We start from the raw sequence: 23,727 nt of genomic DNA on the forward strand, positions 1-23,727 counted from the left end.
CCATCGTCTCAAGGCCCAAATTCCTTCACTGGAGCTCTGGGGCTGTGAGGCTGTGTGGCTGTGGAGCTGTGGAGCTGTGGAGCTGTGGAGCTGTGGGGCTTGGGGACTGTGGAGCTGTGGGGCTGTGGAGCTGTGGGACTGTTGGGACTGTGTGGCTGGGTGACTGTGGGGCTGTGGAGCTGTGGGGCTTGGGGACTGTGGAGCTGTGGGGCTGTGGAGCTGTGGGACCGTTGGGACTGTGTGGCTGGGTGACTGTGTGGCTGTGGGGCTGTGGAGCTGTGGGGATGTGGGGCTGGAAGGCTGAGGCCCAGAGTGAGCAAGTTCACCATGGGTCGGAGCCAGAAACGCTGATGATTCATATGGTTCTTCACTAGAGAGCGATTGGAGCAGATATTGTAAAATGGGACAGTAGCCCTTCTCTCTCTCTCTCTCTCTCTTTCTTTTTGTTGCTTAACTCGGTCATTTCCACGTTGTGCACATAAATAAATTGTGTTTATTTGGGAAAACGACATATAATCTCTGGTGCCTTGGGACAACTGTGAAATTCCACACGGGGATGATGTGTCATTCCATTGTTTGCAGTGACCGCACGCTGTCCTTACCGACATGAGATGTGTCTCTTGGTTTTCTATAACTTCATCTTCTCTTTTTTTAACTGTTTGAAATCCATGTCGTGGAAACATAAACATCAAGCGAGTTGGATGGATGACTAGATGTCTGACGGATATAAGCAAACGGGGAAAGAGCCTGAATAAAGACTGGCGATAGAATGAACTGAATCCCTGTAAAAGTTTCATATGTGAAATGATGATGTTTAATCTGAAAAAAGAGTCCATTTAAAAAATATATATTTATATACCTCAAAGGATGTGACAGCGCTGTGCGTAAAATACAACAAGAAAGTGCAAGTAAAGTAATACAATATGGTAGGAAAATACTCGAAGCAAACACATACTTTTCATGAATTGATAAGTGTGCTGCAGATTAGTTGGTGTGCAGGGGACCCCTCTTAAATGATAGGTTGTATGTTATTTCCAGTGGAAAAGACGTCTATAATGGCTCCCGGATGCAAGTTGCAGGCCCATACTATTTCCATAAAAGGCCGTTGTCTATCTTAATGTTCTTTTCCAGCTCAACTTTCTTTGATTTTTATTTTTTTTTAATTTTATTTTTTTTCATTGTGAGTGCAGCGTTTGTGGAAATTCTTTAATGATATACCAACCCTGGTTATAGGTGATTAAAAACCGGGACTTTTCCACGGCCAAAGTACCTCACTTTCAATACGGACCCTTATGTGTACAATGTGGGAAGTTGTGGAAACACTGACCCTGACACAAAACAACACAAGTAAAAGTACCACACTGACATTTCTAGTAAAGTGAAATCGTACAAGTATTTGCTCTTAAATGTACTTAAAGTACTACAAACAAAAGTATTTGTCACCTAGTTTTCTGCAGAACAGCGCTCATGTATATTCTGGTTACAATTTACAATAAAATGCAGCATAGGTGCTTTCACAGTAATTAACAAGGATATACAAACATAAATATCTACAAACTAAAGTAACACAACTGTGTTAAAAGTGTAGCAGGGTCAACAGATAGAGAGAAATATTTACTTTGAAATGTAAAGTAAAAGCCGAGAGTCTCCATAACTGTATGCATTTAGTAATTAGATACTTGAAAAATGTACTTAAATACAGTATTGCTGTACTTTAATACTTTGGCGGACCCCGCCACCAAGCAACAGCAACAGCATATAAGAGGAGCACATACATACCCCAAAATACACTGACAGGCTATTTCTTACAAATAGCAGCAAAAAAAAGGTATAAAATACAAGATTTTTCAACACCAAATAATGTTGGGGATTGCCACTTTAAGTCCTAGTTCCAGTGCTGAATATGGGCCGCGGGCCAGGGCGGCCGCTGGGCGGGAGAGGGAGAGGAAAAGTGGGATTGGAGGAGTGACGTGGTCCGCTGGGAGGAGGAGGAGGAACAGGAGGCTGGACTCCATTACCCCGAGCCCGAGGAAACACTCCGGGATACTTCACTCCGGATAGTTCTCTGGATTCGGTTTTTTTTTTTTTTACATTTTATTTTTAATTCTTAAAAAAAAAAAAAAAAAAAAATCCCCAAAGAACAACGTTTCCACGTGATTTAAAGGGAGAAGTCGCTCGCCATTGTTTTCGTCGACGGGTTGAAGGTTTTTTTTTTTTTTTTTCTGCTTCGGAGTATTTGTGAAGGTGAGTGGGGAAGGATATTTCATTTTCTTTGTTTTCTAAGCTTTTAGGGCCGAACGTTTGGGTTTTAATTTGCGGGGTTTCTTCCGAGTTGAATCCGCGGGTGTTGTGAACGCCGCTGGCCCCCGGTGCAGCTCGCTGCTTCCCCCCCCCCTGTAAAATGAAGTTAGTTTTGAATGACCGAGCGACTCGCTGTGGCCGCTCCGCTCACGCAAGTCCCTCCCGGGCAGCTTTACCGTTACTTCCAACAGGTGAACACACACACACACCCACACACACACACTCTGTTCCACCATCTTTATGCTCTGTTAGATCTACCTACAGCGCTGGGTCACCCGCCCTGACACCATGTTACCCATGTTGTCTTCCACCCGGCTACACATAGCCCAGGCACACACAGCCTCTGGACATAGTGTGTGTGTGTGTGTCTGTGTGTGTGTGTGTGATTGCAAACTTGCACAAATTTCCATTTTTGACAATGTTGATGCATGTCTTTATTGTTGATATTTTGAATTTTTTATTGTGTCAAATGTTTTGACTATCTTCAGTTTATTGTATGTTGCCAGTATCTGTCTATCTATCTGTCTATCTATCTGTCTGTCTGTCTATCTATCTATCTATCTATCTATCTATCTATCTATCTATCTATCTATGTCTCTGTCCGTCTATATACCTGTCTGTCTGTCTGTCTGTCCGTCTGTCTATATATCTATCTATCTATCTGTTTGTCTGTCTGTCTGTATATTTGTCTGTCTGTCTGTCTGTCTGTCTGTGTATCTATCTATTTGTCTGTCTGTCTGTCTATATATCTATCTGTCTGTCTGTGTGTATCTGTCTGTCTGTCTGTATATCTATCTGTCTATCTCTTTTTGCAGAAGGTCAACAGGTTTTAGACCAGTGGTGGAGAGTAAGCTTACAGTGCTTAAGTACACTTTTAAAATGTCTACTTCATTAGGCCGTATCTATACTGCTAATTCCACTACATTTCAAAGCAAATATCTCCACTCTACATTTCTAACACAGTCTTCTTAGTTTAAAAAAAAATAAAAAAATCGATATTTATATATAGGCGTGTATATATCTCTCTCAAATTTAAGCAATTATTCATTCGGTCCATATCCTAGTAAATAACTACCACTCCCTGTAGTATTTTTCTATTTGTAAATTGGACTATATGCATGAATGGATGGTACAGTAACACTTAATACAAGCTGTGTTATATCAGGGCACTGAATATTACATAAGTACTTTTACTTTTATTACTTTAAAGGTGCAGTGTGTAGACGTTACGGGATATAAATATGTTTTAATTATCGCATATTCCCATGAAAATAACAAATCGTGTTGGTGTTACCTTCGAATGAGACGTTTTTATCCACATAGGGAGCGGGTACGCCTCTTGCAGAACTCAAAACATGGAACCATAGTGTTAAGTGCATTTAATTACTGTAGGTTTTTTTTTTTTTAATTCTTCCAAAAATGAGGGGAATCAGAGCTCAGTCGGGAAGAAAGAGGGTCACCGTGTTTACGGCCGACCCCACTGTGACAGAACCACAACCAGACCCATCGACAGAGCCTCATCCTGGGTTTATTGGGTGCGTTTGGGCAGGATGGCGCTGGACGGGATCCGGATGCCCGACGGCTGCTACGCCGACGGGACGTGGGAGCTGAAGATGCACGTCACCGACCTCCACAGGGACGTTTCCCTGAGGGTGACCGGGGAAATCCACATCGGAGGAGTCATGCTCAAGCTGGTGGAGAAACTCGGTAAGCCGCCGAGGGACAAGCCGCTCGCAACGTTTATCATTGTTTACCTTGAAGTGACGGTTCTCTCCTTTGAACCTACAAGTGCTGCTTCACGGCCTCTCCTTCTGTCTTGGACTGGAGAGGGTTTTTGTTGGGTAAACCGGGCTTTGCGTTCACTTTTTTACCCCTGTGCATTCCTTCCATTGCACAATTCTGTGCGTTATGTTTATGGTTGTGCAATGGTACATTGAATTCCTATCTTTGCAACGCATTGCTTTTCTCGGATCTGAGGTTTCCAGCCCCAGATAAACAGCTCTTCCTGCTTCTGAATCTGGGGCTACAGTTCAAACTAGACCTTGTGTTGTGGCCAAAATAAGCTTGCTTCTTGAGACCCTCATCTGTTATTTAGCAGATGCGAACACCCCCCACGCACTAAGAATGCTATCTATGAAATCTGGGGTTGCTTTCATTTACCACAAAGTCTGAATTATTGGTAGCAGATGGCGCGATAACAACAAGGGCCGTATTCCATGTCCATATTTGATCATTGAAAGCCTGTTTTTAAATGGATAAACAACAGTCTGTACCAATGTACGCCGGTGGCACAGACTCCAATGTGCTCTCCAGGAGTTTGTATGACATGGTCAGTAAGTGGGCGTAGTGTTAGCCTGGTGGACCCTCCCTTCCCCCCCAAAACCCCACGTACACTTCCGTACCTCCAACCACGCACTTGACAGTCCTGGCCGTGAAGCGAGCATAAGAGTTCTCTGTTCCAGCCACTTGAGCACCGCCCTGTTGGATGGAGGGGATGGAGGGGTCAGCGCATGGTGGCCGTGCATTCTGGGAGGGACAATGTGTTGTGTTGTGTTGCATGGATGGACGGACGGATGGACGGATGGTGGCTGAATGCTGAACATTCCTGCAGCGCTGCAAGTTTGTTTTTTTTTGTTTTTGTTTTTGTTTTTTAATTCCCCTTGCCCGCTGGTCCTGTTTTTAGCTCTCCTGTTGGAGCGCCACATAATTGAGGTCTTTGTTCTCTGTGGTCGTCCCTGCATCTAAACCAGACTCATGTGCAAAGGAACGACAGAAACACCATTTGGTCCAGCTCTCTCTCTCTCTCTCTCTCTCTCTCTCTCTCTCTCTCTCTCTCTCTCTCTCAAGGCCTGGTCTTATTATCCATTGTTTGACTTTGTGTGTGCGCTCTTTGTTCACACATGGAAGGTTTGAAGGTTAGGACTTTTTGGAAGTGGATTAGCATCAAGGGCTGTCTGTCTAGCGACACCGATCGCCGGCGTGATAAGATATGTGGGGAATCCGTAACGGTTCCGTCTTTTGAAGATGTCCATATTGGGTGGGAGCGCTCCATAAACTTACACCACAGCGTTTTGACACTTCCAAGGCTTTCCCTATCCCCTCCTTCCTTTTTCACAGGCGAAAATTTGTTCTGAAACCTGGTTCCTTACGCCAGCCGTGGGGACTTTCATGACAGAGTTTTCTGGTTGACAATAATCTGCATTGGTAGATCGTGGATCGGCCGTCAAGTTGTTGTTTCTTTGCCACGTGCTTTGTCTGTGTTTGCATACTTGTTTGCCCAGCAGGCCCTCTTTCTTTCAACTGGAAACCAGTTTAATGGATTCAAAAACTCTCTAAAATGAATCCCAAGTCACTCCTTGCCGCTGTTTAGACATACTGTATGTGAAGAATTTGGGCACTGTCTGCCCTCTATCTGGAGTCAACAGGTTGTTGTGCTTATTAACCATTAACCCACTAATGCAGCACGGACTTCACACTAGGACATGCATAGTACCCCCCCCGGGTACTATGGGCGCTGTGCCAATCTATGGCATTTTTTAAATATCACATATTGTCATAGTGGGCGTGTCATAATTCTTAAGAAATTATGTTCAAACCATAATTTATATCAAAGGTCATGATGACTTCCACATTTTGACTTTCAATTAAATTTTTAATGATATTCCATTTGAGAGCAGTCCCCGCGGACACACTCACCGATTGGTTGGGTGTAATAGTCACGAGACATATAACTAATCAGTTCTTTTGGCTGATATGTGTGTTTCGTTGCTACAATAATGTATTTTATTTAAGACCTGGTCATATTGTAATGCACAGTTTATAGTGGAAATGAATGCTGATATAAAGATGGCCAAAATGTTATCGCAAGATGAAATCTGAAAAATTGAATTTTTTTTTTTTATTTTTATTTTTATTTTTTTTTTTTTTGCTGTTATCGCTGAAGTTCATACTTTGTATTTGTCCGTAGTCGAATCCAATAAGCCACAGTTTGATTTTTTTTTCCACATGAGATTTTTAAATATATATTTTTTTATTATTTTATATACTGTATATGCAGTTTATATTAATGTGAAAGTCCCTATGAGTATCACATAGAGTATCTTGCCTGAATTAATAGTATATGTTTGTAGTTATTTTTTGTGCTTACACATGGAGGGATCACTGGGTGGGCGTGTCCCTCTCCACATGTCTCCATCCTTCTATCTTCTGCGCCCCCTCTACATAGCCTTCTATAATGGATTAAATAATCAAATGCCAGGAAAGCACTCAGTTATTGATCACTGCGGGAAAGTAGGCCTCCGTCCCCCCCCCCCCCTCCCGCAGTGCTCCAGAAGATCAGTATTTAAAGTCAAATGATTGAAAACCACCATGTTCCAACCTTTTCAATATCCTTTCATCTCTCCATCCCTTCTAACTGTGTGGACAAAAAAACTACTATTCTAAAAATATCATGAGTCGTTCAGAGTCGTATTTGATCTTATACATTTACAGCCAACATTGGCTTAGCTTTTATCTTAAAGTTTGTTGTGCTTTTACCAAAATAAGGTTATTTTCAAAAGCACTAGGTCAATCTTTCTTACCCTTCTGTCTGTCGCTTTCTCTAGAGCCAACTTTCTGCACAATAAGGCCCTAAATCAATCATTGGGAGAGAGTTATTTTATATATTTAAGAATTCCTTGAGAATGAAGGGAATTCAAGAGCCGTAACTCAAAATTGATGACTCTGAATCTACCTATTTCTATAAAACTAGTGCGGTGCCCGTCAAAACATGCCTGTTCAAAGGTCGCGGTGACTTGCGGTGAAAAATACCGGAGAGAAACACTCTTTCTCATGGGAAAAAACACACCCAAGTCGCATTATTGAGGGTTTATTAATATAACATGTGTCGTAGGTAAAAATTGCACCAAATGTGACAGTGCACGTCCTTGGGTGTCCAGCAATACACCAGCCAAGTGTCAAGTAGATTGGATGAACAGTTGTCGAGATAATGGACGGACATACTCACATACAGAGATTCCTGCCTTTATAGTTAAAAGATGCATTTGTCTTGATTGCTTATTGCTCGGCGTTTCTTATTTTTAATCTTGGCATTTTTTGCGCTAAAGGTATCTGAAACAAGACAGAACGGACAGATATGGTTGAGATCTCGTTAGAGCCGGGACGTTTCAGATGTCTCGTTGTCCGAATTTGATCAATATCGATCTACATTTGGAGCAGAAATTTGTGAAAAACTGTTTCGGGGGGGAAACTTTATGACATCATCAACCGAAGTTATCTAAGTCCAAGCTCCGTCTCTCGGAGGTCATTCCCCTCCAGCCACTTGCGAGTAGGACATCAAGACAGACAGCTTGAGCTGGGGTTGCGTTTAAAGGAAACTTGGAAAACTGTATCTCGTTCTGCGTTTTACAAAACACGCGACAGGTCTTCCTCAAACGCCACTTTGAACGCCAACTCACAAAGAATCCCAGATTTTCAGTGACGTCTGTTCTGCCACGGTCGGACAGAGTCCCTCAGTCCGCTCCAAATGTCCCCGGCATATAATTACAGAGCGCAGATTCAGGAACAGATTATGGATTACGGAACCTTGGAAACCTGTAATACCTACCTAATTTGACCAAACTGGACCCTGTTTATGGCAGCCCGCAGCCGTATTTATCGTTATTATATGTTATCATTTGTTTTTGTTATTTTTGCCTTTATTGTTCTTATTATTATCTTCCTTGTTATTTAGCTACAAAAAAGCCCCTTTTATTATACTAATAAAGTAAGTGGAAGGACGTTGAATGAGTGTGGCGTTATCAGAGTCAGAGTCCATCTGCTGCCTCTGTCCCAGTTCTACTTGTTTCTGCTGAGTCTCAACCAGCCGGCCAGCTAAGGACAGGGGAGGAAACAGTGGCTCTGTACTAGAAGAGAGAGAGAGGTGGGGTTTCTCCCCCCCCTCCCTCTCCTATGACGTTACCCACAGCACCAGAATTCCATAAAAGTCTTGTGCGGGGCAGGAAATGACTTCCAGGGTTTGGCATGTCGCTCTCTGGTCTCTGCCGTCATTGCTGGATTCTCTGTTGCCCGCGCCATCCCCCCTGCTTCCCTCTGTCACCCGTTCTTTTCTCTTTATTTCCTCTTTCTCATTCATTTATTTTTCTTGACACTTGTTTCTTGGAAAAAAAAATTGCTGTTGGGAAATTGAATTAGCATAGACAGCCCTGTGGTTGTGGACAATTGGCCCCTGAATTAACAATAATATTCTGTTCTGTTCTTAATTCAAAGGTTGAAAAGATTTATTTGTCATATACATATTGCACTGTACATACAACATTTAGTGAAATGCTTTTGTGGCAAACTCCAGAGACAGTACTGGGCATAGTACATGGGCACATGGGCATATACTGGGCACTGGACAGAGTTCAGTGTACTTGTGGCTTGAGGGAAGAAGCTCTTTCTGAGTCTCTCTGTTCTGGTCTTGGGGATGAAGAGGCTTTTACCTGACCTCAGCCACTGGAACAGTCCATGGTTGGGATGGTGGTCAGGTCACCCTGGTCCTGCATCGCCTGGTGTATAAGTCCTGTACGGGGGTCAGTGTTGTCCTGATGGTACGTTCAGCCGAGCGTACCACCCTCTGCAGGGCTTGACAGTTATGATAGGAACAGTTCCTATACCAGGTGGTGATGCACCCTTATAGGATACTCTCGACTGCACCAGAGTAGAAGGTTTTATGGATCTTTGGAGAGGCTGTGAACTTTCTCAGTTGTCTGTGGTGATAAAGGCGCTGCCTCGCCTTTTTTCACTAGGGTGTCTGTATGAAATGTCCACGCCAGGTCCTCGGTGATGTTTAGACCGAAGTACCTGAAGCTGCTCACCCTCTCAACTGGGGCCCAGTTGATGATGATGAGGGAGGGTGTATGTCCTTCTGAAGTCCACGACCAGCTCCTTGGTTGACCTCTTCTTCCTATCAAAGATCTGTGCAAGATCCCAGGATTACGATGACACCAGCACACTTTGGAGCGGAGTTGACTGAATGTGGTTTCAGGTCTTGTTGGAGGTTTTGCCGTCTGGTCCAAATCTCAGCCACGTTGTCTCCCCTAAGGTTGACTTGCTGGTGAGAGGGGTTGAGGTGTGGCAGCCCACCCTCACCACCTGGGTTCTGCCGGTCAGGAAGTCTAGGACGCAGTTGCACAGGGAGCTGTACAGTCCAAGTTCCTTGAGCTTGTGACCAGTCTGGGGGTCTTTGGTGTTAAAAGCTGAACTATGGTCAATGAACACCATTCTCACATAGAGACCAGACCTGCTCACCCAGAAACCCAAGGTCCCAAACCAGGCCTCCAGTACAGACTTTCATTCACTTTTATTAGGTTAGCAGATTTGTAATTTAAAACATTTTGACCCACTTGAGGGCACATACTGTCAAACCTGTTGGCAAAACATTCTTTTTAAAACATAAATACAATGAAGAACACAATCTGTCAAACTCTATACAAGACAGACGTGAATAGAAACAAACCCTGCAACATTAATGCAGTTGATGGATCCTGCTTCGTTTGCCTCATTGTTCCCTGGCTGTTGAAAGTTTCATACACAGAAAAAGCGCCGGCTAATTAAAGCAGTGGGATGTTGATACGTCTCACGTGGTGGTTTTCGTAAAGCGGCCAGACAGTTTTTGGCTGCTGCAAACCTTACCGGCCGCAGAGCTCTTTCCAAGGAAAATGTGCATTTTGCATTTGAGATGACCTACATTTCCACATGGTTGTTGCATGGGGGAATGTAATCAATATTCAGGGTTTCGTCAATAGGCCAAGTGGAAAAGCACGTTTCACCCCCCCCCCCCCCCCCCACACACACACACACACACACATTTATTTTACATCCCAGGCATCTCTCATAGCTTTTGGGAAACTAATATTCCAGGCAATTGGAATAAGCCTCTTTAATATTTCCTCTTTCAAAAGGGTGTGATTATTGTTGTTTTAATTTTTTCTTCTAATGCTCAGCACTGAACAAGCTACTCTAAATCTATAACTCTTATCGTGTCATGAGTCCCATGGGTTCCCAAAGCCTCTGCTAGAGGTAGTGGTGGCCAGAGGAAGATGGCTTCCCATCGACAATGGAGTCCGGGCTTCGTTAGGAAACGGACGCAATTTAACACAGGATGCTCAACTTCCCGTTGGCTTTATTTTTTGCGCGCCTTCTCCGTACTCGTTTACCTCCCTCCCCCTCATCTTGGCTGAGTTGGCTCTGAGTATTTAAGGCCCCCACCCCCCCTTTTTTTTCCAGGGTTAAAAGCTGCCCTCCCAACATTGAGTCTGCATGGATGGCGTGGAAGGAGGCTCCTTATAGTCCCTTTGGAGGGAAAGATGAAGGGATGTGATAAAGATTTCTCTGAAGTGGCAGAGCGGTGAACGGCGGCCACGCCTTTGCTGCCATTTCACATCAGGAAGGTCGTAAATTACATTCATAACGGGGTCACTAGAGTTTTCTGTCTTCACATTGGGAGTCCAGATGTTCTACATTACCTCGTATTATGAGATTCATTTATTTACTTGATCATTTTTTTATTTTTTTATTTTTTTTTAAATCTCTTTTCGGAGTTGTTCAAAAGGGCTCCTTCTACAGTGTGAGCGATAGCCCAGTTGACCGTGTGTTGGCCCGGTCCTCTAATCTAACAGGAAGTAGTTGGCGTAAGTAGGGTCCTGCCCAGGCCAAAGCTTTCCTGTGACACTGAAAAGAATCTGCCTTTGATTTCGCCCAATCACAAAATCCAGGGATTCCTAGTTGGCGTTCACTGTCCGTTTTACTCTTGGAACAAGTCACGAGGGAAATGCTAGATAGAAGTTGATTCAAATTGTGGTCATTTGGCCAATTGTCCTGTGATGCACGCAGGATGTTACATATTCAGTGACAGTCTAATTGGCCATCCCTGCCATTTCATTAATTGACCAGTTCCCCTTGACGGTTCTGCTTTCTGAATGCTCTTAACAACCAGGCAGATTTAACTAGTTATGTGTGAAGTACACTTTCCTTGTTCCTCTAGGAATGTGTGTTTTTTTTTTGTTTGTTTTTTTTGTCCCTCTCCTCCTTCTGTCGTGGCAGATGTTGCACTGAGGTTTCCACAGGTGTGTTTTTGTAACAACACACCTGTGGTTTAATGGAGTAAATTGTATTGTGCTTTTGTTTAGGCTCCCAGGTCCTATACCATTCACTTTAAACGGTCCCTCCCTCCAAGTGGAGTCTGGACTCTCGCTTTTTTTAGGGCTGGAAGCTACTGAGGTGTAGGTTTTCACAACCCTGGCCCGCCTTCCCCCAGCTAAGTAAAGTACTAATTGGAGGCCAGTAAAGCAGATGGACAGCAGAGCTATTCTTTATACCTCTCTGCTCTATAGGTGCTTCAAACAGTGGCTAGTGTCAGGCCTAATGGGCCTCCTCCTTAAATGTTTGATGTGATCTCTCACTTTTCGCACATATGCTTCATATGTGAAGGGTCTAAACCTACTCATTTGTCTCTTTTCTTTGTTTGTATTTCCAGTAGACTAGTTGTGGGGCAGAACTAACGTCACTTTCTCCAATGTATACGCTGTAGTCCTTCCCCAATTTTGTCCCTGTCAACATGTTCTGTAAGGCACTTCACATATTGAGAAACCGGGTTCTCTGGAGAGATGTACTGTATGTGGTTGCACCCACAACTTAGAAGGCATTAGCGAGCTGCCATGTCACACAGGAAGAAAGGCTAAGGCGACCCATCTCCTCGTCCTGGGGGGGATGTCTGTCAGGCTGGATGGATGGAATAGAAGGCCGGATGGATATTCTCTCTCTGCTCCATTTATCTCGGGCTAAAAGTCACTTTGTAATGTCATTACCGCAGTGGGTCCGTGAACACCTAATTGTATAAAGCTGCGTCAGGGCGGAGGGGGTGCAACCTTGTTGTTTGGCTGTTTGGTTTATGACACAAATGGATATAAACTATCCGTCTCTGCGGAGGCCTTGGCTAATAGCTTGCCAGCCTATTCTCCTAATGTCTCACAGCTAGAGCACTATTGCAAACCCAACCTATTTATAAGAGATTGGGGAAAAGGATGAGGTTTTGGCTGATGGTAAGACTACCGCATACTCATCATACAGCGTAATGCATGATGGCCAGTTCATATACAGATGGATCTTTTGCATGCGAACAGCCAACTCTTACATCAACAATCCCCCTAATACAGTATGCTGCTCTCCAGCCCTAGTCTCTGGTCCTGTCTACTGCATCGCTGGCTCTGGCTATAAATCGTATCCGCCTGAGATCCCAGGTGAGCAAGGTCCAAAATCCAGATGGAGCAAAGCTCCAGTGCTGGCCAGCCTCTGAGGAAAAGCCTTCATGCTTTAAAGTGGTCTCGGCTGGCCTGATCCTGTAGGATAGTTCTGGTTCCTCCTCTTAATCCCGAGGCTCCAGACAGATGTATTGTTTTACTATCTTGTTTCTCTTGGCAAAATGCGAAGATGGCTCAACTTGGATATATTGGTTTTTGTGAGGGTTTTTTTGTTTTTTTGTTTGTGAGTAAAGGTCCCAGAGGGGATGGATTGTGTGCGAGAACCTGTACACTCAACAGGATCGATAGCAACCTGCCTGTCCCATGACGCCTCTTCTCTTTAGACAGCCATGACCTTACAGGACAAGTCCCTCATGGCGGCTCTGTGTCGGTCCATCAGCGACAGAGGTCACGGTCTACCATGACCTCCTGTTTCTCTTTTCTGGAGCCTAAAAAGCCCTGATGGCTTTAGTGAGGGGAGCAGGAGAAGCTGCACTGCTTGGTCTGACCGCCTCTCGAGACGAGAGATTGATCAAAAAGCAACTGTATATGTTGCATATTTAATGCTTTTATAGGCGATTATTGGCAGTCTAGTGTTCAATTTTCTATTGGCAGCAACATGAAACTGTCTTTGAAAGGATTTAAATAAGCATTCTTCACCTTGCTAATGTCTGTGCCTGTCAATACAGAGCACTTTTGAGTTTTGCCATTCTGAAGTCACTTCTTAAATAGCCAGACGAGTACATAATGTAGTGATTGCACACAATGCTTCTGTATACATTAGGGAAAATTACTTTATGGTGTGAACATTCTTTTGTTGTCTTGTGTGTTAGATTCATGTTAAGATTAAAAAAAAAAAAGTTGCAATGCAAGTTGTGCTTTAGTGTTAACATTCACGGTGTCTGGAGATGTCCCGTGACTTTTAACATCTGTGTATCTTTTTTCGGGAGACAAGAAACAAGTTTTTCTGCTCTTTGAATGCCAGTCCATTCAGTGGTGTTCTTTGTTATTCCACAGTAGTGATTACAACGACTCGTTTCTTTCACTCATTCTTTTCGATGTGCCCTTTAAACCCCAGATAAATAGACTATATCAGAGTTCAATCTGCGGCTGGTACACTGAAGAGATATTGTCGTCACCCATCATTATTTGTCACCTGGTTGTTCCATACGATGGGAATCTAGTCTGACTGCCACCTGCCTTCACTGTACCAGACTCCAGTGAATTCCAATAAGCCCCGTACAGTTGATCTAATTTTAGGGCGATGCAGAGCAGTTGTCTCCTGTGTCCTGGCTGGCTTGTCAATATTGACCTTCACCCTATTTCAGACGTGAAACATATATAGAAACAGAATGTCTTTCATGTTTTCCGGGGGGAAGGAATAAAAGCATTTTGGAGAGTGCCTGAAGACGACGACGCAAGAGAGCTTACAGGTCCGTGTCGTTGTTGTGTATGAAAACAGGATTGCCGCCATGCTGCTACCCCCATGGCGTCAACCGGGAGTCTCCAGGGCAACAGTATGACCGGCTCACCAGGCTGGGATGATTTTTATCAGCTGATATGAGCAGAAAACCTCATAACCTTGCGTAGAATGGCCACTCGGGAACAAGGAACAGCAGACAAGCTGATGGAAGACTATATCTCATCCATACTGGGGAAAAAAATACTTTGTCAACAACTAAACAGGCCTCTAGTGACATTAGGGTCCTGGTCCATTACGCCTGTTATTCACTCCAGGTTCGTTGTCGTCTATCTCTGATTGTCGAGATATGGCTCGAAAACCTGCTGCACTTACTGTATCTGCTCAACACCAACACCAGTATTGTGGCTGAGGAGACAGTTGCTGCCTGGGGAATGACTTTTTGTTTACTTACCATGCGAGTAAATGTTATTTCCCATTTGTTTTACAGTCTCTTGTTGCACATTTTAAGGTATTGTATGGTTTGATGTTTGAAGTATATCACTGGTTCCAATTGTCATGAGAGCTGGGTATTGGGAAGGATCTCACGATTCGATTCAATTTAGATACAAAGGGTCATGATTCTATTCTATATCAATATATTGACATTGTATACATAAAGAGAATTGCATCTGACATGCATTACAAAAGTATTTCACGTAAGAATACAACCGGTTACAGAAATGACATTAAATAATTAGAAATGGGTGCATAACTTCGAAACAAGGTATTGATTTTACAATTTGCTTAATCTAGCCCGCCATGTCATATTTCTTTAGTTCATCGTTTCTTGAATTATATTGTTATTAGTATAGTAGACTGTTGGAACCACAGAAATTCAGGCACATGGCCGTCACCACCAACCCCCACTGCTCCACATGGCCTTTTCCTTACCCTGCTCCTGCCATCCTCCTCCTCTTCTTCCGTCATCCCCGCCCCCCGCCCCCCCAAAAGACGGGCCTCCATAAAAATGGCTGTCTCCTAGTGTAAACAGCAGATAGGCTGAGGGAGAGTTGGGAGCGAGGGATGGGGCTAGAAGAAGGAGGAGGAGGAGGAGGAGGAGGAGGAGGAGGAGGAGGAGGAGGAGGAGGAGGAGGAGGAGGAGGAGGAGGAGGAGGAGGAGGAGGAGGAGGAGGAGGAGGAGGAGGAGGAGGAGGAGGAGGAGGAGGAGGAGGAGGAGGAGGAGGCGGAGGAGGCGGAGGACGGAGGCTGCAGGCTGCACTTTCTTCTTAATATCAGCAAATAGTCTTTCCAACGGTGCCCTGTGATTTCAGTGGAACTCTGCACAGCACCACCACAGGAAAGGGAAAGTCATTTCTCTATGATTTATGGATATTAAAATCGGTTGAAATATTTTCTCTGTGGCACACTGTGGGGTGGCGAGGAGGAGGATGAGGGAGAGGGGCAGTTATTCAACCCTGTGCTAATGACCATGGTGACTGTGAATGAAACGCAGGTGGTTTGTCGGCATTATGGATTAATGGAGCTTATTAGAACACACACACGAACCAACACACATGTAGCGACGAGGCAAAATATTTAATAGATGCACAAGAAACTTGGTCACACACACACACACACACACACACACACACACACACACACACACACACACACACTCACCCACACACTCACCCTCCATATCCTCTCCCCCGTTCCCACAGAGGTCATGGTTTCCTTGTCCTCTTCCCCTCCCTCCCATTTCTAGCACCCATCTTCTATACACATCTGCGAACACATACACACATACACACACACACACACACACACACACACACACACACACACGCTCACACGCTCTCTCTCACAATTGCACTCTACTAAAGGACTGCATGTCCGTATTTTATACAGCCAATTACTTAGGCCCGTGCTTGGACCTGCTGGTGCATTACGTCAGGCCTGCCCCGCTGTATATTTTTAGCCGGGAGATGCCATTGGCCCCGCTGTCCCTCCCACTCCCGCTCTGCCGATTAAATTACCAGTGTGTTATTGAAAGAACCCGAGGGAAGGCAACGAGAACGGCCTCCTCGTCCAATCGCATTGTCTGATCGCACGCTGTCGGAAAAGCTAAGGCCGGTGATCTTTGGTCTTTCGGGGATACAGCCACCACAGAGCACTCATTGGCCGAGTGGGAAATGTACCTGACCAGGCCCGGAACCGCTAGATGTCCACGTGTACAGTACAGCCACACGTGTCTTCCTTCAGATTTCATGGTGTTCCTGTGCAACTCCTATAGAGAAGAGACTGTGGTCAAGACCCGGCCTAGCCCTGCCAAATTCTGTCTGGCTAGCTGCTGCTGCGAGGCTCTCAGACACCCGAAATTGCTACCTGCTAAGAGAAGGAAAAACTGAGAGGAAAGCTATAAAAATATACTCGGGTCTATTTTAATTTTCCCCTTCCTCCTAGCTCCCTCTCATTATTTTGGCCTCCAAGCGCGCCTTGGAACCGGTGGGGGAGCGAGTTTCTACGAGAATGGTTGCAATGAAGTTGTGTCCTGCACAGCTGAGACACCAGAGCAAACCGATGACAGCTACACCCCATGCCCCACGTGCGTGCGTGCGTGCGTGCGTGCGCATGCACGCGCACACCCACACCCACACCCACACACACACACACATTGACACTCACATGGGGTCCTGAAAAGAAAGCTTGGAATGTTTGCTGTCAAGTACCAAGCGTTTGCCTGGAGAGTAAACAGTTTAAAAGGCAAACAGCTTAACAAACAATGTGTCCCTCCTCTCTCTCTCACACACACACACACACACACACACACACACACACCCCTGCCCCCATTTACAGGGGTCCTGGGGCTCCACAATGACTTCCAAAGTAAGATGCTGGTGCCTCTTGCTCTTTAACTTCCCTCCGTCCCTAATCGCCGGGATAATCTCCTGGTGTCTCCCTTCCATGAAATAGTTTGATTAGCGACCTTGTTTACTGGCGCTCGGCTCGGCAGCTGTTCCCGTCGGGCGTCGTCCTCTAATATTCATTAATTAATTCATTCATTCATTCATCCATCCATCCATCCATCCATTTATCCATCCACCCATTCATTCATTGAGCCCTTTAAACAACAAAGAAAAAAACAAGAGGGATCAAACGCATTGCCCCCATGCATATTCGTATGCATATATGCCGCTATGTATGGTTAAGGTTAACAGAAAACGATGGCACAACATGTAAACAGAATGCTGCCGCCGGACGTTTCAGTTACTGTGATGCCCTGTTGTCGATGACAAACACACATGCGCATACACTCGAACCTTGACCGTGATCGACTTCATCCACTCAAAATGTGCATAAATCATGAAACGCATTGATGTTCTTCCAGCGTTCTCCTCGCTGGTTACCTAGCTATCTCAGGGACAGCACATACAGATTGTCCTTAATGGATTTAAGAGCTTTTCACATGCGCTGCTGGTGCCTGTCCCTGGATATAATAAATGGATGAAATATGGTGATGGAGCATTAAGCTAATGAGACACTGTTCTGGCATATTAAATTCCGGGTCATAGCCAGGTCCATTACTGCTTTCTAACATGGAAGGGGAAGGATTCAGTATTGATATATGACATGTTTGGCCCTGTGGAATATGCTATTTGGGGCCTATTTAACTATTAAGACTCATAAAACATAGGACAAGGATGCCATACAAGGCACAAATCATAAGGTTTTGAACACCTCGTCCCACTCTCAGTTGTCAGGGAGTTTGTATTCTCATGATTGGAAACCAGAATTCCCCATGATATTCACAGATGAATACGTGGACCAGATGGTGTTTAAGTAGAAAGTAAGACAGTTTGGCTTTGAGGCCCCCTTAATGGTGGGCTGATTGAAACGACATTGGTGTACGCACGCACGCACGCACGCACGCACGCACGCACGCACGCACGCACGCACGCACACACACACACACACACACACAGTGACTCAGTGATTCCACGCCAATAAAAGAGAGAGAGAACTGATGAAAAGCGTGACTGAGACGAGGCTGTGAAGGAGATCTGGAGAGGAGAGTGCCTTCCCTCCTCCACCAATGCCAGAATGACGACATCACAGCTCAGAGGGTGCGTCCAAGAGCAGAGAACATACTCTTAACATTTACGGTGTTGTGATCGCACAAGTAATTTGACTAAATTTGACACTAGGGCTGCCCCCTGAAAGAATCATCAGTCAAAACCCGTCAGTCGACTGAGATTGAATGAAGTCTTTTTTTTATTTTTTTTTTATTATTTATTTCTTTTTTTTAATTTTTTGTCAGTCAGTGTGCATCACAATAACAAGATAAAACAGGTAACATCCACGGTGTGCCCCGTTAATAATAAATAAAACAACAAAAGACAGTGTCGGAGGGACGGGGCACGACTCATAGAGTCGTCAAGAGTCTTTTCTGCGCGTTACGCATGGAGAGGGGGGCGATCGGAGAGAGGGTCGCAGAGGAAGTGTCCCCATTACGCACGGTTTCATTCCATTCGTACTTGTTTCGTTCCATAAGGAGAAGTAAAATTAAATAACCTACACCTAAAATAAAAAAAACACACTGCCACTGCTGAAAAGTCACGTTGAACAGCCGAGTCGGTTACTGTCCTATTTGATACAAAGCTGACACTTGCAGCAGGTGAACATCATGGGTTTGAACACTGGATAAGTCAATAGGACCTGGACCTTGAGCCCGATCTACTGGGCTTCCTTCTGAATGTTTCCCATTAGCTGGGTCAAAACCTCTTTTATACTTCACACGCTATACTGTACGTCGTCCGGTAAGGGGGCCGAGAGGAGCTCCAGGGGCAAGGATTTCAAAATTTTCTGTTCTTCTCTAAGGCCACGACAATATCGGAGGGGAAGGTGAAACGCCAGACAGCTGGTGGGACTCATCTCCTTTCTTTGGATCCTACGTTGTGGATCCAGCACAGGCGACGGGCGGAATCCTTAAGTTTGGGGTTGTTTTTGATCTTTGATCTTTGATCTTTGATCAAAAACAACCCAAATTTAAGGATTCCGCCCCTCGCCCGTGCTGGATCCACAAAGTAGGATCCAAAGCGAGGAGATGAGTCCCACCAGCTGTCTGGAGTTTCACCTTCCCCTCTGATATTGTCAGGTCAGGAGTGCACGGTGAATCATCATCATCATCATCATCATCATTGATCCCCCACCCCCCCCCCCCCCCCCCTCACGCACAGCCGAGGGCTACGAGCGGATTTTGGGGTTTTGGGTGGCATGTCTCAGGCTTTTTAGAAGGGATGGTGGCGTGATTGGAACAAAGGGGGAGGTATGAACCTGATATCCCCACGGTGTCACGCAAACAGCAGCCTCATTCACACTGCCTCGGTCTTCTCCTCCTACTCACTTTGACTTCACCGCCCTTCTACACACACACACACACGCACACACACACACCCAGTGAGACACTCCGGGAACCCCTCTGGACCCCACCCACTCCCGCACCCTTTCACCCCAAACACGACCCTCCACCCGGGAGGGACATATTTGGTGATGTCAGGTCCCTATGGCATGACACGTATAGGAGGCTCTCCTTACACTTTTCATTGTCTGTGCTGCGCTTCGGCATGGCGACGCCCCTTGGCACGGCTAGTGCTAGCATGATGTCAAGGGCAGCTGAGGAAAATGTTTTGAAACTGAGCGAAGGAAGGATCACAATCCAAGTAAAACTGAATCCATTTGTATGTCCTTAATTGTACGAGCACCACAATGTTGGTGACTGCAGCGATGGCCGGGTGCTGAGGGTATGAGTCCGCCAGAGGAATTTGTTGAGGAAGGGCCCTAAATGAATCTGCTGTGAGTGAATTTCTTTGGACAATTCCTTGAGAATAGAGGGAATTCAAGAGCAGCTATTCAAGAGGAATTATTCACTGAGGCATGACAGTGATTCCATGGAAATGGGCGCTAAAACAAAACTATTGTGATGAGTAAATTATGATTTGAAAGTCATTCACTGAGGGAATGATTGTGATCCTTCAAGCGCTAAATTGATGACCTCAAATCTGAAAATGAGTATAACATTTATGTATTTTTATTAAATGCATTTTTGCTTTTTTGTTGTTACTGTTTAATTGCCTTCTATTGATGTAAAGCACTTTCAGCTGCGTATTGTGTTTTGAAAGGTGCTACACGAATATAGGTTATTGTTATTATAATGAATAAAGTTATTTTGCATACAGACTGGTGCAATGACCAAAACTCAGCCAAACGACCCGTGTTAATCTCCTTGTCCCTCTCTAGATGTGAAGAAGGACTGGTCAGACCATGCCCTGTGGTGGGAGAAGAAGAAGACCTGGCTGCTGAAAACCCACTGGACCCTGGACAAGTACGGCATCCAGGCCGACGCCAGGCTGCTGTTCACGCCGCAGCACAAGCTCCTGCGTCTTCAGTTGCCCAACATGAAGCACATGAAGGTCAAGGTCAACTTCTCCGACCGTGTGTTCAAGGCCGTCTCCGACATCTGTAAAACCTTCAGTAAGTGGCGGGATTTTTTTCTGTTCGGGAAGCATTCGTAGCCGTTGAGGAATGAACGGCGAGCTCGAGTCGGTTTAAAATCGATTTTGAGGCATGAAATCAAATGGTCAGACTGAAACAAGCTTGCTTGGATTTTCCCGAATCTCTCTCTCTCTCTCTCTCTCTCTCTCTCTCTCTCTCTCTCTCTCTCTCTCTCTCTCTCTCTCTCTCTCTCTCTCTCTCTCTCTCTCTCTCTATGTTTTATAGAAAGCTCCTGTGAGGAGCCTTCTTTCCATATCCTCCATACAGTCATACCTCCTCCATCTTTTTTTCTGTCTTTGTCATTTGTTGTGTTTATCAAACAGAACCGCTCCAATCCTGTATCGGCTCTAGAGACATTCACCTCTGTTTAGTAAACAGGTTATTAATCAGACTCAGCCTTGTAACACAGGCATACACATACACACATACAAGCACGCACACACATACGCACGCAGGCAAGTACACATGGCTTCTCGCTCTCTTCTCATATAGTCTCTTTTTTATGCCTCCTTTCAACTAATCTCGCTTTTCGCCGACTGTCTCCTCACCACATCATCATACACAACATTTTGAAGTGGTTGCAAAGTTGGTAACCAATCATCAGGTTTGCATTTTGGTTGACAAGAGTGACAAGCTGGTTCAAATCAGTTGATCGGGAGAGAAATTTATATTGATATCGGGAGTCAACAGTAACAGTTGCCCGGTTGCCATCGGCAACCAGATTGAGTTAATTGGCAACCATTTAGTGGACTCTGATTGCTCCCTTTGCCAACCACTTTTGAATAAATAATAATAATGAATAGGGACCACAAACAGCAAAATGTGCACCCCAAATAAAATACATTTGTTGCATTAGTGATATTTAAATATTGCTGTGACAGTCGGAACTGGAACGCTGCACATGCGTTTGTGCTTTTAGTCACGTGCGCACCGGTACGCACAGGCACGTCTTTGGGGGATAATGGCGAAGCAAATGAATTTGTTTGACTGTGGGGTGAAAAGTTCGACGAAACCCGTCAGCATCACAAACAAATGTGCAAGCTGATTCAACTGACACAGAACCAGATGTACCTGGATGGAAAACAAAAAGGAAATTAGTGAAGTATTGCAAAGCCAATCTGATTTGGTGTGACTGACAAGCTACAGGACGGATCAAGCATGCAAGAGGTAACGTTTGCTCTATTAACTTATTAGGTTAATTTTCAGTCACATTTTGGAGATTGACGTCCGATCTTAGTATGTTATATGGTAGGGCTGTGTCTAATCTGATTATTCGTTTCGTTTTTTTCCTGTTCAGCACCACACTAAACTCCTTTATCAGCCTACATGAGTCTCATGTTTTACCTGTAAGGTTGTCATTTTAATGCCTTTCTTCATCATCAGTCATGTGAAAACATCAGATTTCCGCACAGTTGGAGAAATTTAAAATGTGCGTCCTGCTCATAGTTCAGTTATAAAATCCCTGCTCACCGGGGAATCTTTTTTGCGAGTTTTTAGCATTTTTTGTTATTTTTTCAGGTCTCCAGTTGAAAGTGCTCTAAACATCCAGGAAGCGATGCTGCATTCATGGGCTCGGTAAACTGTGATTCTGGTCGGAAGTGATGGGTTAGTGGGAACTCTGATAGCTCTAACGTATTATTACAACTTTTATTTATTTATTATTATTTTTTTTTTAACCATAAATGCGTTTGCTTCCCTGTACGGTTGACTTAAACTAAACTAAAAACTAAAACCAGGTGTTGAAAAACATTCCAGTTAAAACTAGACAGAAAAAAATGAAAACTAACTGAGACAACATTGTGTACTTACAAAACAAACTAAAATAAAAATATAGAGGAAATGTTGTTTTCGTCTTTTTCTAGTCAATTTGGCCGAATTTCTCAACATATAGCCGTTACAATACAATTACCAGTGTTTATCTTTGTAGACAGACAGCATTAATAATGAGCATGAGTTGTACCTCATCTGGTGGAGAGCTACTTTTAAATGGAAAGACGCAAATTAGAATTCACCATTGTTAACAATGAGCGCACAAACAGGACTGTTGTCTGTGTGTTGTTGTCTTATTGTCTGTGTGGAGAGAGAGAGAGAGAGAGAGAGAGCCTAAGTGTGATCAGCTGAGTGTGACCAGAGGAGTTAGTGTTATCACAGCTCTTGTCTCTCCTAACTTATGTTTCTTCTGGCCAAAAATGTTATCACGATATGTTTTTTTTTTTTTTTTAAATATTGATCGATGTAGATAATAATCAACATTCAATATGGTGCTCAATTTACAGTTTGAAGTTTATTCTCATGGCTTTACGTTAAACACTGAATAAATTAAATGAAATAATAAATATTTAAACAAAATTATATAATTAAATAAATAATAAATGATGTATAAATATTATATATACATTTAAGTATAAAATATTTTCGTCATCGTCATCAAAGAACAGTCCCATATGTTCCCGAATCTGCGCTGTGATTATATGGGGGGGGACGTTGGGAGGAGACGGAGGGACGCTCTCAGATCGGTCAGACCAGACATCATTGAAAATCGCAGATTCTTTCTTTAATCGCTCTACTTTTGCGGGGATGGGGGTCGTGCCGGGCTCAGGTTGGGAGGAGAGCGAGATCCAGTGCAAGTTGGTGTTTGAGGAAGACCCGCCGCGTCTGCTCCGGGGGGGTCTAATGGCCGCTGCGTTCTGTCCGTGGCCTCCGGTTGCCCCCTTGCCAACCACTTTTGCACATATAAAATAGGAGCCACAAACAGCAAAACGCGCACTCAAAATAAATACATTTGTTGCATTTGTGGTATTTAAATATTGCCGTGACAGTCGGAACCAGAACGCTGCATGTGCATTGGTGCTTTTAGTCACGTGCGCACCGGTGCGTACAGGCACGTCTTTGGGGATAATGGCGAAGCAAATTTATCTAATTGCCGCTGCGTGCTGTCCAGCCGGAGAGCGTAGGAAGCCCCAGTGCACCTAGACCCCAACACTGGTCAGTAGGTAGAGGAAATGTACTCAAAATTGTATTGAAAATAAATCTCATAAATTTATCCTCATCATGGAAGAATTTTATCGTGAATCAGATAAATCAGATAAAACTGTAATAAAGCTTTCAAACATTCATTTTGTCATATTTTCATTATTAAGTTGACATATAACTGCATAGTATATTATCACTCAAAATATAAGGTGACTAAAA

At 44.3% G+C, this 23,727-nt stretch overlaps 1 protein-coding gene across 2 annotated transcripts in view; it reads left to right on the forward strand.

Moving 5' to 3' along the window:
• The first annotated feature begins 2,157 nt into the window (after window positions 1–2,157).
• fermt2 (FERM domain containing kindlin 2) overlaps window positions 2,158–23,727 on the forward strand; it is a 53,488-nt gene continuing 31,918 nt past the window's right edge. For both annotated transcript variants that reach the window (XM_080012607.1, XM_080012608.1), the window contains exons 1-3: window positions 2,158–2,244; window positions 3,851–4,008; window positions 20,281–20,514. In XM_080012607.1, coding sequence (XP_079868733.1) covers window positions 3,852–4,008; window positions 20,281–20,514 — 391 coding nt within the window. In that variant the 5' untranslated portion in view covers window positions 2,158–2,244; window position 3,851. The remainder of the gene's footprint in view (window positions 2,245–3,850; window positions 4,009–20,280; window positions 20,515–23,727) is intronic.

Source organism: Zeus faber (assembly GCF_960531495.2).
Source record: "Zeus faber genome assembly, chromosome: 13".
Lineage (NCBI taxonomy): Eukaryota > Metazoa > Chordata > Actinopteri > Zeiformes > Zeidae > Zeus > Zeus faber.